Source organism: Oryzias melastigma, linkage group LG2 (assembly GCF_002922805.2).
Source record: "Oryzias melastigma strain HK-1 linkage group LG2, ASM292280v2, whole genome shotgun sequence".
In the NCBI taxonomy this organism is placed as follows: Eukaryota; Metazoa; Chordata; class Actinopteri; order Beloniformes; family Adrianichthyidae; genus Oryzias; species Oryzias melastigma.
The window spans coordinates 12,416,192-12,430,544 of NC_050513.1; the positions used below are offsets into that span (position 1 = coordinate 12,416,192).

Genomic DNA, 14,353 nt, shown 5'->3' on the forward strand with positions numbered 1-14,353 from the left:
AGGTTTATCTGTCTCATTTTGAGTTTAGCTAACGTATTAGCAACGTGTTAGCTTTCGTGGCTAATTTGGCATCTGCCTAGGTTTTTTGGGGCTAATTTTGAGTTAAACTAATATTTTAGCAAAGTGTTATCTTTTCTGGCTAATTTTACAACTACTGACGTTTTTTGGGTTAATTTTGAGTGAAGTTAACATATTAGCAATGTGTTAGCATTTTTGGCTAATTTGGCAACTACTTATGTTTATCTGTCTAATTTTTTAGGTTGGCTAATGTATTAGCAATGTGCTAGCTTTCTTGGCTAATTTGGCATCTACCTACGTTTTTTGGGGCTAAATTTGAGTTAAACTAATATTGTAGCACAGTGTTAGATTTTCTGGCTAATTTTACAACTACTGAGGTTTTTTGGGGGCTAATTTTGAGTTAAGCTAACATATTAGCAACGTGTTAGCTTTTTTGGCTAATTTGTCATCTACTGAGGTTTTTTGGCGGGGATTTATACCTTTTGATTTTTATGCAGGTTATACCAAATATACAATTTAAGCCAATTTTGTATTTTATGCAAATTTGTGCAACTTAAACAAGTAAACAGTTGATGTATTTTCTGCAGTTTATACAAATTGGTGCAATTTATGTCTCGTTAAATTTTTTAGCAACTTCAGCATTATACAGACACCTTCAGCATCTTCAGTGACCACATTTAGCAAAAAGTATTCACACTAGCATCATTGCCAGTAATGCATTTTTTTCTAGTTAAGGCTTGTAACTGGCCAGAATTATATGACACTTTGACATTTGTCACCAAGCCTTTACCAACTATGAGTACTGGTGCTAGAGTCGGAGAGTGTAAACCAGTGTAAACACCATATGCCAAAAGCCATGTTCTTGATCATGCCACTCATGCCCAGTGTTTGTAGCTCAATAGGAAAATATCATTTAATGTTATAACCATCGCCTCTGACAACCAAAAACATCTACCAGACACTGAAGCAGGAATAGAATGCCGCAGTCAAAGTAAAAACCAATTCAAAGTTGAACTGACGACAAACTTTAATGACCAGTTGAATTACAATGAGCCAAACACCATTCCTGTGCCCACTGCACACACCAGGGCATAGAGCCCCCGTGCCATGGTGGTGAGCCAACTGAAGGGAGCAGATGGTTGCAGGGCAGAAGCTAGGGGGGACTGGCTGACAAGGGGGAAGATTTGGCAAGGATGGAAAGCAGGCTTAATGGGTGAAAATGTGAGGAATTAATCACAGTGGTGGGTCACTGGATTAGTTATTTGCTCTGCAGTTATCATGAGCAGCGTAAATCAACCAATTCACTTTCATTTGTTCGTCATATGGTAGGCCTTGTAGTACATGTTCTTTTTTTTTACTATCACCTTACTAACTCGGATTGTTTGACCTCTACAACCTTATTCTATCTGGAGTTGTTGTCCATTAGGCTCCAATTCTATTGACTTCCTATTTAATTTCTGTTAATAAAACCCAAAGCGTTCCAATTGTCACATCAACAGAGCAGAGTGTATGTGCAATAATATCTTTAAAGTCCTGTGATCTCGACAACCGAGCAAGTCTCCAAGTGAAGCCCTTTATAAAGGTCAACCAGTGCAATTTGAATATCTTTGATTAAATCGTGTGCCAGAAAGCAGACCCAAACTGTAGGTCACCACCTCAGAGAAATGATGTGCGCCCCACTAAACCCACTTGTCTCAACCCAAGTCCCGACCCTTTACAGCAGCGAGGAAAATGTCTATACAAATGTTCCAGAAACATAATCTTTTCTTTCCACCTGTTTGCAGTTTGCCCTGGTACTGACAACAAGTTGAGCACCTTGTCGGATCTGGACCAGCAGTACCGCACCCTGAGGAAGCTCTACGAGAACTGCGAAGTCGTCATGGGCAACTTGGAGATAACAAGCATCGATCGGAACCGGAACCTGTCCTTCCTCAAGGTAATTCCATCACATTTGAACAGTATCGTCCTGCTTGTTAATATTGTCGGGTCCGTTGGGGACTGCGATTGGTATCAAAATAGCCATAACGCACATTAAAATAACTTATCTTTAGAACTTGGACAAAGATTGTATACATAGACGTGTGAATACTAATTAGTGTTGTGAAGTCTTAGACGACCAAAGAGAAACTGTATCTACACTCACACTCAAAGGGGAATGCCAACAACTTTCTTGCTAAAAGAGATTCTTATTTTCTATGAACTTTTCCTTGAAGTAAGGGCAGCACGATAACAGAGGTTGAATTCTCTAAACGGCCAGAAATGAGCTTTGGGGTTTCTTTATTTTCTCTTTCAGCATAGGAAACACTCGATTAGCTAAAAGAATTATAGAGCGGACTTGAACCCCCTAAATGAACAGGACTATTTTAGTAGTTCCAAAACTACAGACTGATTGTTATCCGATGGTCTATTTAGCCACGTAGATCAGAAAAGGGTACAAATACACAACCTTTGCCCAACGCAAGGGAGTGTTGAGACTATTTTGGGTCAAGTCTTGTATTTCAATAAATAGGAGAGTATCTTTCTTGTTTTGTGGGACGAAGGGGTCTACCAACCTGGTGTGTGTAGCTTCCTGGAACCAGGAGACAGCCGGTCTTGTCCTCAGGTTTTGGTTCTTTTCCCATCCAAGTCTAAAGACTTTTAGGGACAACAAGTCAAATTGATGTTTTAGTCACATGCACCAATATGGGACGTTGACCTTTACTGTTCTTTGGGGGCTGTAGAGCAGTGGTCCCCAACCACCGGGGCACGGACCAGTGCGGGTCCGTGGATCCCTTACCACCAGGCCGTGGAAGGACAAATAAACTATATACTTTTTTTTTTTTTTAATGAGACGGAAATTTTTCATTTTGAGAATTGTCTGGATTCTCTCGTTTAGCTTGAGCGCTAACAGCAGTCTGGCGGCATGTAAGAAAAGTTGCATATGGAACCTTTCTTTGTAAATGGATGGGATACGTTTTTAAGTTTTTAAGGACTTTATTTTCATCATGAAAAATATCATCAAAAACTGTTGGAAAATCAACTAAAGAAACAAAAAAAAGGGTCTAAAAGACCAAAAAAATGATGAGTTCATCCATTGAAGTTTACAAAGATTCGTTACTACTACTACTAATAATAAAAATAATGCAATGGTTGTACCAACATTTGGCTTATCTAACTGGATCTTTGAATAGGCTTTTATTCCGTTGTTTAAACCTTCAAGTCAGATCAAGAAAAGATAGATCACATTACCTTTTATGGTTATTTAAAAGTCGTATGACATTTTCAGTATAGATGGGGCACAAGGAGAGAATATTTAAATATTTTCCGTCATTGTAATTTATTATAGTTTGTATTAGATCAACTTTATACGGTCTATTCAGAAACATTTCTCCTATTTATCTAAAATGAACTAACCTATTATGTCCACAATAATTTGAAGCAATTAATGTTTCTTCACCAGTATAAGTCTATTAAGAAGAGCAACAATCGTCTAAAGTTGCCTTTGGGTGGCTTCTTCAATCTACTCCATTAGCCTTTTATTCCAATCATAAGAGCTAAGAAATTCACTCCAAAGTCATCAGGTCCCCGTTTGTACTTTAGCCGATTCAACGTCGTATGGACGGGGAGTTATAACACCGCACTCCCACACGGTTACCCTTTGCCCGGACAGTACGTTGTACGCGGTAACACCGAAACATAAGACCCGCTACGGTCAAGATCCTTAGAGTTAGTAGTGGCTTTGTCCCAACTTGTGTGCATTAAGGTGTTTTCAAACTGTACTCCTAAACCCCCCCATCCCCCTCTAAACCCCACCACCCCACCCCCCGTGTTTAATGAAGTGAGGTGCAGTCTAATTACTGGCCCGGTTCTATCAAATAAATAGCATAAACAGTCCCATTAGGCTCAGCATCATTAGGGAAACAATTAGGCATCTGTGGGATTGTTAAGTGAATGTGAAACGAGGGGAGGGAGGGGGGGTTGCCATGGGAACGCTGTAACAATTATCATACCGGTCTCCAGAACTAGAGCCTTTTTTTTTTCTTTACCTTCAACTTTAAAAACTAGTGTATTTTTTTTTACTATTTAAGCAGTTTCTTTCAACGGTGACTCAGCAGTTCTCATGCCGGGTTCCGGTACGCTCCGAGCCCCGGGCTGGCTGGGGGGACGGCGATGGAGAGCGGCTTAAGGAGGAACACGGCGTGTCTATGAACAGCGTAGAGGCGGGGAGGAGATTTAGGATGGAAGAAAGGAACGACAGAGCCGGAGGGATGGCGCTTTTATTGGCTGTGGAAACAGCTGCTTGCTAAATTTACAGTGTGTTTTTGTCATACGTGGGGGGGGGGCTTAGGGGAACACTTGGGTTCAGTTTTCTTTTAGGCCACGTCTTTCCAGGAACACCTTATCCTCTGCTGTTCCGACGTTTTGATTGGTGGAGTAGTTCCTGTTTGCCCCAGTTTTACTTGCATGCACTGGAGTCAGACTCATGTAACCAAGTGGGTCTTCATAAATCTGCCCTTTTGTGTTGGAATTTATTTTTTTTTCTTATGCATTCATACTTTCTAAGGTTTTATATTTTTAAATCTTAGAAAGTTGCAAAGGGAACACGTTTGCTCGAAAGGGCTAAGATCAATAGTTCCTTCAAGTCGGAACAATTAGTCCTAAGAAAACGATGGCATTTCTACAGTCGCTGGGTGAACAAGTTTATACTCATGTTCTCAAAGGATGTGTGTAGTTTCAAACACTCACACTAGATTCTAGCATTCCAATATAAAATGTCTTTTTAACATATAGATTCTTTATTACAAAGTCAAGGTCTATTTGCTTCAAGAAACACAACAAATCAAAGACTTAAAAGTAAAAAAATAAAAACACTTGTAATAGTACAAGGATACAAACCAGTTTAAACAATGATGTAAAATTACCAAGTATTATAAACTTTTGACGTAAAAACGTAAAATTTTACATTTTAAGACAATTTCCACTTAAGTAACCGCTAAATTTGTGGAATTTCCGCATCTGGCTTTTTCGGTATGTGACCAGAAGCCCCTCCCACGACTTGAACCATGATCTATCTGATCTAGCATCTGGCTCAAAAGTGCACAAATAGCTCCAATATTGCTTGGTAATGCTAGGTTAGAGTTAGTGGGAGGGAATGTAAACGGAGAGCTCTCAGCACTCTTCGGCTAATGGAGTCCCCCGCACATTTTGCGGGTGAATTTCTTATGAACTACTGCCGCTCTGCAGAAACTATGTCCTAGAACAGGGGTCTGCAACCTGCTCCGTAACCATATAGTGTGCAATAAAAGGAACAAAGCTGTAAAAAACCCAAAAAGCTGAAATAAGATTTGCGGGACTTTTCAGAGTACCTTTTTTAGGTGTCGAATGAGCGCTAATAAACAGTGAAAACTCAAAAGAAAAAGAATCCCCTCTCTGTTTTCACCTTATTGTCTGTTGTGTACATAAAACCGCACGTGGTGCACAACCAGTGTGACTGCAGTAAGTTCCACACCCTTAAAAAAATGTCCTCACAGAAGAAAAATAAACACATTTTTGTTTGACTCTTGTTAAATAAAAAAATTAACACATGTATTGAAAGAAAGATATAAAGGTTTAATAGGAACAAATATTAGGGAGGAAAAAAAGCTCAATTTTGGACTCAACTGGCAACTAAAGAACAAAAACAAGAGAAGATTTGTGCACTTAATAAAAGTTCCTCCTGAAAAGTTCTAACCAGGCAATAAAGTGAAGAGGGTTAGCATAGTGTCACCTAGCAAAGCTCAAGTATCAACTTTGCTAGCTAGCTTCTCCGTCTCTTTAGCCCTCAAAACTACCAGATTCCCCCTTAAAATGAAACACCCTGTGCCACAAGTGAGCCACAAAAAAGCTAATGATGTCACCCAGGTTGGAGTACCCTTCACTATTGATGTATCTGCGCGTGGTGTTGCGGCGGCGGTGGCTAACAGCCCTGGGACGTCCGTGAAACCTCCAAACGACACATGTCACTAAGTGTTTTCCAGAGTCTCCAAAGTTCTCCTCGGAGACCCGAATCCATCACAAGTTAAGAGATACGGACGCCGAGCAATAAAGGGAGATGAATGACACGGTCGCTGAGGTGTGCGCTCTGTTACGGCGCGCAGACAGAGACGCTCTTCAACGAGCTTATCGCCAAGAAACACCAGCCGGGAGAGAAATGAGAGACGCCGAGCGTCTTATTCAGCCAGTTCTTCTTTATAACTCTGTTTTTTTATATGAATTACAGAGTGGTGCACACAGCTGGGGAACGAAAGAAGGAATCTTTCTCTGGTTTAGTATGCCGCTACATGTCATACCAGCAGAAATGTCGAACTAAGTCAAATAGAGTTTATAGGTCGCGCAGAAAGCAGCAATTTCCTGATGTTTCCATCCTCTGTATGCTCAGCGTGAGCTCGCTGGTTTAAAAATCTGTACTCAAACATGCTAATATCAGCAGGTTAGTGTGAGTGCTGCTTCTCTGTCAGTCAGCGGTCGGACCACATCGGACGGCGCTTATCTCCGTTTGTTACTGCGGTGACTCTGAACTGCAAACCACATCAATTTATCACTTTATGACAATTAAAGAAATCAAAAGAAATGCTTAAAAAAGCATTACATTTTTGAAATAATAAAACAAAAGTGATAAAGTGATACCAATATGCTCTGCACTAATCATAAAACTTGTATTAGTATACGGACATTGAAGACACATTTAAAAACTAAAATAATCAAATTTCAAACTCAGACGTCATCATCCATTTGTGATACATACATTTTTTTAATTACTTTAGTTTTTTTTTATCTTTTTATTTGTATTTTGTTTTATTTGTTCAGAAGTGTGTTTGGTTTTTGAAATTCTCTTTTGATTCTCTTTTTGTTTTTATACTTTCTTTTGCATTTTTATTTGTCATATGATATGTTATATATCTTTTTTGCACTTCAGGTCAGGGCTGCCACAAACGATTATTTTAGTAGTCGACTAATCACCGATTATTTTTTTTGAACAGCCCAAAACAGCCTAAAAACAAAAAAAAAGCACAAGTTAGCCAAAACAGCTAACATGTAGCTGACTACCTAAACACAAAAATAGCCTAAAAATTGAAAAAACCCTGAATTAGCCAAAAAAACTAGCATGTAGCTGAAATATTAACTAAACTCCATAATAGTCTAAAAGGTAAAACAAAGTCTAAATTAGCCAAAACAGCTAGCATGTGGCTGGAAAAATGGCTAAACTTAAAAAATAACCCCCCAAAATGAAAAAACCCTAAACTAGCCAGAGCAGCTAGCAGCCAAAGTTGGCTGTTCCAAAACAGCCAACTTTGCTAACAACCGAGCTAACATTTTTCACATCTCCATCAGTACGGTAGATGACTTGACAGCCATTTCCAGTGTTCGAAATGTAACGATTAACGTTGTTAAGGGTTTAAAATAAGGAAAAGAAAACTCTATTATAAATAGTGACTCCCTGAAAAAATTTTATTTATAATATCGCTCAAATAAAAATGGATTGGGAAACTGCAGTCAATCGACTCGTGTCCCTCTGGATTAATCTAGCCTCCTCTTCTCGGTTTCGGTTTTAACGTGACGTCTCTAATGTGAATGTTCTCCAAATGTTAATGAGGAACTCATATTTGAACATCCTTCACTCTTAAATAAGGGTGGAGACCGCAGAGTTTCCTAAAGGAGATCTGCTCCAGACCAGGTTACGTTCACAGACTCAGTTACCATAGTGACTGATTCTGAGTTCAGCTTAACCCGCTTCTTAAAATGGGTTTGGTTTTGCCCACAAGTTTAAGTTATCTCCGTTTCTGAAACTGAAAACTCTGAGTTTTACTGTATTTAGAGTTCATGAACTCGGAGTTTCAACAAAACCTGCTTCTTGAAACGGGTTTAATGGGCCCATTTACAATGAAAACACTCAAAATACCGTACTGTACCCTACCGGATCGCTAAGAGGAAACAAGGCTTTTTGCCATTAATTCACCAAAGTTTGTACTTTCAAACTTTTGTTTCCGTTTGAGTCTTCATAATAAAAATGTCGCTGTTTTAGGTTAAAAACATTTTATCTAATAACTTTCGTTTTTGATATTTTCCCCCCGCTTTGAACCGATGATATTTACACAAAAACAGTGGAGGACGAGTGATCCTCCTCGCTATTGTCGCTCCCCGCTGACGCTTATTCACGCCATTGTTCGACTCACAATGGCCACCGCGGGACCTCTTCGTCGTGACATCCTCGGCGACGCTTGGAGAGGAGCGCTCAAGCCGAGCGGATTGTACGGTTTCATTAGCCTCTGAACCAGCTGAGGAGCTCAGGAAAAGGTTGGGACTGGCGCCTCGGTTGTTAGCGCCTCGCGGGCGCCCAGCGGCGTTTACATAATTACAGCTCTTAACACTGGGAAAATTAGCACCCTCCATGTGCCAGCCTGCTCCCACTTAGATCACCTCTCTGATGGATCTTTCAGCTTGTTAATTGCGGGGTAATTGAGATATATACGTCTTTTTTTCAATTGTTAGAAAAGCTCAATAATGTGGATCCAGAAGATCTCGTAAATGGAGAAATAAGTTTCAGTTTTTTTATCCAACGTTTCTCGCACAATGCTCTCACGGTTTAAGAAAAACAAGCAACAGCAAACCTCTTGATGTCTGACAGGTGATTGTGTGATATTCAGCTCTGTTTCTTTCCCTTTGAAAGCCACGGATGAATACAAGTCAGGGTTGGTATTAGAGCAAAAACAAAACAGGCTTTTCATTCTCGGGCTGTTGCTTAGACGTCGCTCTTGTGGCTTTGTTGCTGCAGGTGCAGCTGCTTTTTTGTTTTTTTTTGTTGATCATTTGTTTGCCCGTTTGTTTACATTACAGAAAAAAAGTTGACTTTTAGGACCTAATTGCACAAATATCAAAGGAAAGCGCAACATCTAAGAGCACTATCTAATCGAGAAGCAATTTATCTGCCCGAAAGGCTCTTTAATGTTCAATTTTTATAAAAGGTCAAGACTAACAGATCCTGGAAATATTATTTGTCTAATGCGGTCGGAATACTGAACAGCTGAAAGCTGGTGAACTGGCGTGCCAGATGGCTTGTTACGCGGAACCATATGGAAAGTCCTCAGGAGAAACCTCTCAGGAAAGGGCAGGCACTTTTAAAAAATGCTTAGCAGGTAATGCGGTGGAACATCTGTCCACACGCCAGTTTGACTTGAACCAATCAGACCAACAAAATGCTACAAACGGAGACGACCCGAGATGGGGAGCAACCGCCAGGAAAACTTCCAAAGAACTGTAGGACTTTTATCAGATTTTTTTTTATTGGAATCTCTATCTTTTGTCACAGTTTTTGACAATAAACTGCGAAAAAAATGATACAAATTTAAAACAGTATAAACACAACACTACAAAAAAGTTGAAGACATAGCACAAAATGATCTGGTTTTTCCAAAAATAATCATGAACACCAGCAATGCAACCCAGTTTAACACTTTAAATATAATTTTAGTCTGTGTGAATGATGCATAAAGAGCTAAGTCCACTTAATTTGTTCCGGATTTAGATCTTAGCCTTGCGTACGGTCTGTATCCAGACTTCCTTTAACTTCTCTGTTCCGGACCAAAGCTTGTAAACAAAACCACGGCTGAATATCTCTTTGGTCATGGGCCAGGAATTACCAGGCGACTACAGGCCGAAATTATCAAAAGAACCTGATCTCAGACAACAACATGGCCCCAAGATGGTGCTGGAACATCGTTAGTTGAAAGTCCTCGAACAAAGTTCCCCAGGAAAAACACCGGAACCAGGTTACGGTCATGGTCAGAGAAAGGGTTGCAATGAGGGTCGGAGTAAGGGTTATAGTGAGGGTCGAAGTAAGGGTTACAATGAGGGTCAGAGTAAGGGTTATAGGGAGGGTCGGAGTAAGGGTTACAATGAGGGTCAGAGTAAGGGTTACGGTGAGGGTCAGAGTAAGGGTTATGGTGAGGGTCGGAGTATGGGTTACAGTGTGAGTCGGAGTAAGGGTTACGATGAGGGTCAGAGTAAGGGTTACAATGAGGGTCAGAGTAAGGGTTACAATGAAGGTCAGAGTAAGGGTTACGATGAGGGTCAGAGTAAGGGTTACAGTGTGAGTCGGAGTAAGGGTTACGATAAGGGTCAGAGTAAGGGTTACAATGAGGGTCAGAGTAAAGTTACAATGAGGGTCGGAGTGAGGTTACAATGAAGGTCAGAGTATGGGTTACAATGAAGGTCGGGGTAATGGTTACAGTGTGTGTCGGAGTAAGGGTTACGGTGAGGGTCAGAGTAAGGGTCACAGTGTGAGTCAGAGTAAGGGTTACGATGAGGGTCAGAGTAAGGGTTACAATGAGGGTCAGAGTAAGGGTTACAATGAGGGTCAGAGTAAGGGTTACGGTGAGGGTCAGAGTAAGGGTTACAGTGTGGGTCAGAGTAAGGGTTACAGTGAGGGTCGGAGTAAGGGTTACAGTGAGGGTCAGAGTAAGGGTTACAATGAGGGTCAGAGTAAGGGTTACAGTGTGAGTCGGAGTAAGGGTTACGATTAGGGTCAGAGTAAGGGTTACAATGAGGGTCAGAGTAAGGGTTACAGTGTGGGTCAGAGTAAGGGTTATAGTGAGGCTCAGAGTAATGGTTACAATGAGGGTCAGAGTAAGGTTTACAATGAGGGTCAGAGCAAAGTTACAATGAGGGTCGGAGTGAGGTTACAATGAGGGTCAGAGTAAGGGTTACAATGAGGGTCGGAGTAAGGGTTACAATGAAGGTCGGAGTAAGGGTTACAGTGTGAGTCGGAGTAAGGGTTACGATGAGGGTCAGAGTAAGGGTTACAGTGTGGGTCAGAGTAAGGGTTATAGTGAGGGTCAGAGTAATGGTTACAATGAGGGTCAGAGTAAGGGTTACGATAAACGTCAGAATAAGGGTTACGGTCATGGTTAGAGTGAGGGTTATGGTTAGGAAAGAAAAGATGGGGACTAAGCCCTCAGGCAGAGGCCTTGGAATTGGAGTTGTCCAATAGTCCTATGGTTAAATGTAGGCCTTTTTTTTTAGTGGATGAGGTTCTTATTAGGGTTAGAGCTTAAGGTCAGGCTTGCCAGCCAGGGCCCCTGGGGTTTAAGGTTAGGAAAGGGGTTCCCTGGGAGGTATCAGTTTAAATGCCAGAGCCAGTGGTCCAGCGTTGAAGATCCTGTTCGGTTGGACCAATTTATTATTTGTCCTTTTACATTTTGAAGTCATCTTTTAGCAAGGCAGGTAAGGGTTAGAGTGAAGGTTACTGTTAGGTTTAGAGTAAGGGTTACAGCTAGGGTTAGGAATTTTCTCGTATAGATATGCAAATTCAGCTTCTGGCTACAGTTGTGACGTTTCCGCTTCAGGCTAATGATGAGTTTAATGTTGTGCTTTTGCAACCAGGTCCCTCTTGAAATTATGGAAATCCTGTGCTGTGCAATTCTTGTCGGGATAGTTCACTTATTCAAACTTCACTTTTAACTGATCAGTTTCGTCTGTATCAACCTCAGGTAAAACACTTTTTACTTGCTGCTTTAGTCTCGTTCTAACAGGTAAGCAGTTGGACCAATTATTTCTACTTTGAGAACAAGACAATCAGTGCTTTAAGTTTGTCCATCGCTCACTGGTTGCTTCATTCCAAACGTGTTTTCGCCTGGCTACGGTAGCCAATTTGGTCCAGTTATTCTGCTCTGAGAACAGATTGTATTCAGACTGAGTAAACTATAGCTCAGTCCAATTGGAAACAAACCGAGACCACCTCAAAGGATGGGTCAAAGATCGGTTAATGGTCCCAGACCAGGTGAGGTATTTATAACTTGAATAACTTGCGATAAAGCAAAAATATCAAGAAAAGAAAAAAATTGGATTAGCAAGAAGATGTTAAGAAGAAGGCATCAGAGCAAGAATGATTATTAATAATCGTCTATTTCTCAGTAGGAGTCTAAGGCACTTTGTATTTGGAAGAGTGGAGGCTCGAGTTGTCCAGTACTTATACAGTCAATGGTAAAATGCTAATTGGGAAATCTGTGATGGTTGCATTTAAAAACATAAAAGACGTAATGAAAATGGTGTCTGAGATGCATTTAAGATCCAGGAAACTAGATAGCCCCTTACTTTGTAGATTTTGGGAGTAGGGAGGGAATTCAGACGTATCCAGAAATGAACAGATACGACTGAAAAATGAACACAGACGAACCAAAAATGTTCATCCCGCTAACATATTGAAGCCCAAAGATTTTATATTTTGCCTCTACACATATAAATTTTTGACACTATGGTTTATCATGACACACTTTCGGAGCTCGGGTATGATGTTCTAGACTTCTCCAGTATGAGGTGATTCATTTGGAATGCTGTTTGGGACAGTGTGTGTAGCTTTTCCATTCTGTGCTCTTTTTGTTTGGACACAGACAAGACACCATTAAAACAGTTGTTTCTTCTTGTAAACTTGCTATTCACTGATTTAGACATTATAGCTAAATAAATAAATACAACTTAGGCATTAAAATATAACAAAAGAAAAAAATCATTATTTAATGTTTTCAGTTTTGGGTGTAGTGGGGACTGCAGTTCCCCAAGAGTGAGAGTTAGTGTGTCTTCTGCCCAAAGGGGGGGACCAGTAGGTGGTACAACTCCAACACTGCTGCTGCTCATTACTGGACTCCCAGTTTTCTTGCCTGCAGCACCAAAGACATATCTCTACAAAAAAAAAAATAAAATAGGAGTAGCAAGAAAAGCAAAAACATTTGCATGCACATACAAAGAAAAAGTGTAAACAGCCGACTTCACTTGTGAGTTCTCTGTGTTCGTGCACCGGCGAGCGCGCGTGTGGTCCAAGCGGTTTTGTGGGCTTGATCAAAGCAGACGGGGTGCAGAGCAGAGGTCTCGGAGGTGAAATTAAAGTCTTGCTTCTTCCGCGGCGTGCAAAAAAAAAAAAAGGAGGAGGAGAGAGGGGTGATTACCGTTAAATTAAAAGGTACGACCATAAAAGCCTGCCGCAACCAACCCCCCCTCCCCCCCCTCGCAATTCATCAAAATGATCCCACGGCGCGTCTTTTGCTTATCAAATTGTAAAATATTGTCCGTGACACCGGCGTAACAGGGGCGTAATTAATGCACTAAATCAATTCCGAATCACTCTGTACAGAGAGGCCCTGCCGGGACGCCGTCATTATTGCAAATTATGGTGGCAGATGCATGCGGCTGAGAGGGACGGATAAAGCTCGAACCGTTCATTTAAACTTTGGTATTCACACAGCATCAAAAACGCTTTTTCAGTCGCACCTGTTATCTTCTTACCCAGTGTTAATGATTGTGTTACACACACCATGTTGTAGAAAAACTGCAAGAAATAAACTGAAATTGTCCTCCGGTTGTTGCTGGCAAACACCGACTATTAAGGTTTCCAAACGTCCTTATGCTGAAGATGAATAGATAAAAGTTATATTTATAAAGGCTCACATTAACATATAGCTGTTTTCTTGCTATGTTTTCCAAAATACTCCACACCAAATAGTCAGAACTGCCCTTAGAGGTGGATAAAAAACGGCCAACCCTGTAAGGGTTGTGATCCATACAAGATTATAGCCCTCAGAAAATGTCCATTTGTTTCTATCACCATGCTGTTGGTGATTGGTCAACGTCAACACTTAATAAACATACTGTAAGTCACATGTGTCAAAGTCGAGGTCCAGATCATTAACATTGTAAACATTGTTCTGCTTCTCCTGGAGGGCGTTTCAGTTTGACCACTAGGTGGCGATTGCGCTATAGAAGTACACCTAATTCAAGATGAAGACAACAGTATCAGGGGAAAAAACGAAGTTTTAGACCACAAATAGTTACTTTCAAAATTATTTCCTTAAAAGAGTTTGAAAATAATGCTTGTTAGTAAATAAAGATGTTCATTTAATGTATTTTTTTGGTCAACCGAGCGTTAGCATTAGCCGTCCTATGGGAAATTCTATTGAATGTTAGCATCAATCCAGCAGAGTTTAACTTTATGTGCTGAATCGATTTATATCTTTTGTGAATCGATTATTGATCTATTAAGCTTAAATCAATTTAAAAAGATTAATCGATTTTTTTTTTCAACCCACCCCTATCTCCAACTTGTAGTCTTTTGATGTCCCACTAAACCAAGGCTCCCCAATCTCCAGGCCGTGGACCAACCGGCATCCTAACCATGACCCAATACCAGACAGTCTGTACCTGGAGCGGACCAGTACTGGTTCCAAACTTGGTACCAGACGCTGACCAGGAACAGCTTAAAGTGAACGAAAAAACAGATCGAAGACTTGAAGAATAGAGATTCCAATTGAAAAAAAAAAAAATTTGAAAA

At 40.6% G+C, this 14,353-nt stretch overlaps 1 protein-coding gene across 1 annotated transcript in view; it reads left to right on the forward strand.

The window, feature by feature from the left end:
• si:ch73-383l1.1 (receptor tyrosine-protein kinase erbB-4) overlaps positions 1 to 14,353 on the forward strand; it is a 439,732-nt gene that overhangs the window by 208,648 nt on the left and 216,731 nt on the right. The window contains exon 2 of the mRNA XM_024288936.2: positions 1,803 to 1,954. Within this exon, the coding sequence (XP_024144704.1) occupies positions 1,803 to 1,954 (152 nt within the window). The remainder of the gene's footprint in view (positions 1 to 1,802; positions 1,955 to 14,353) is intronic.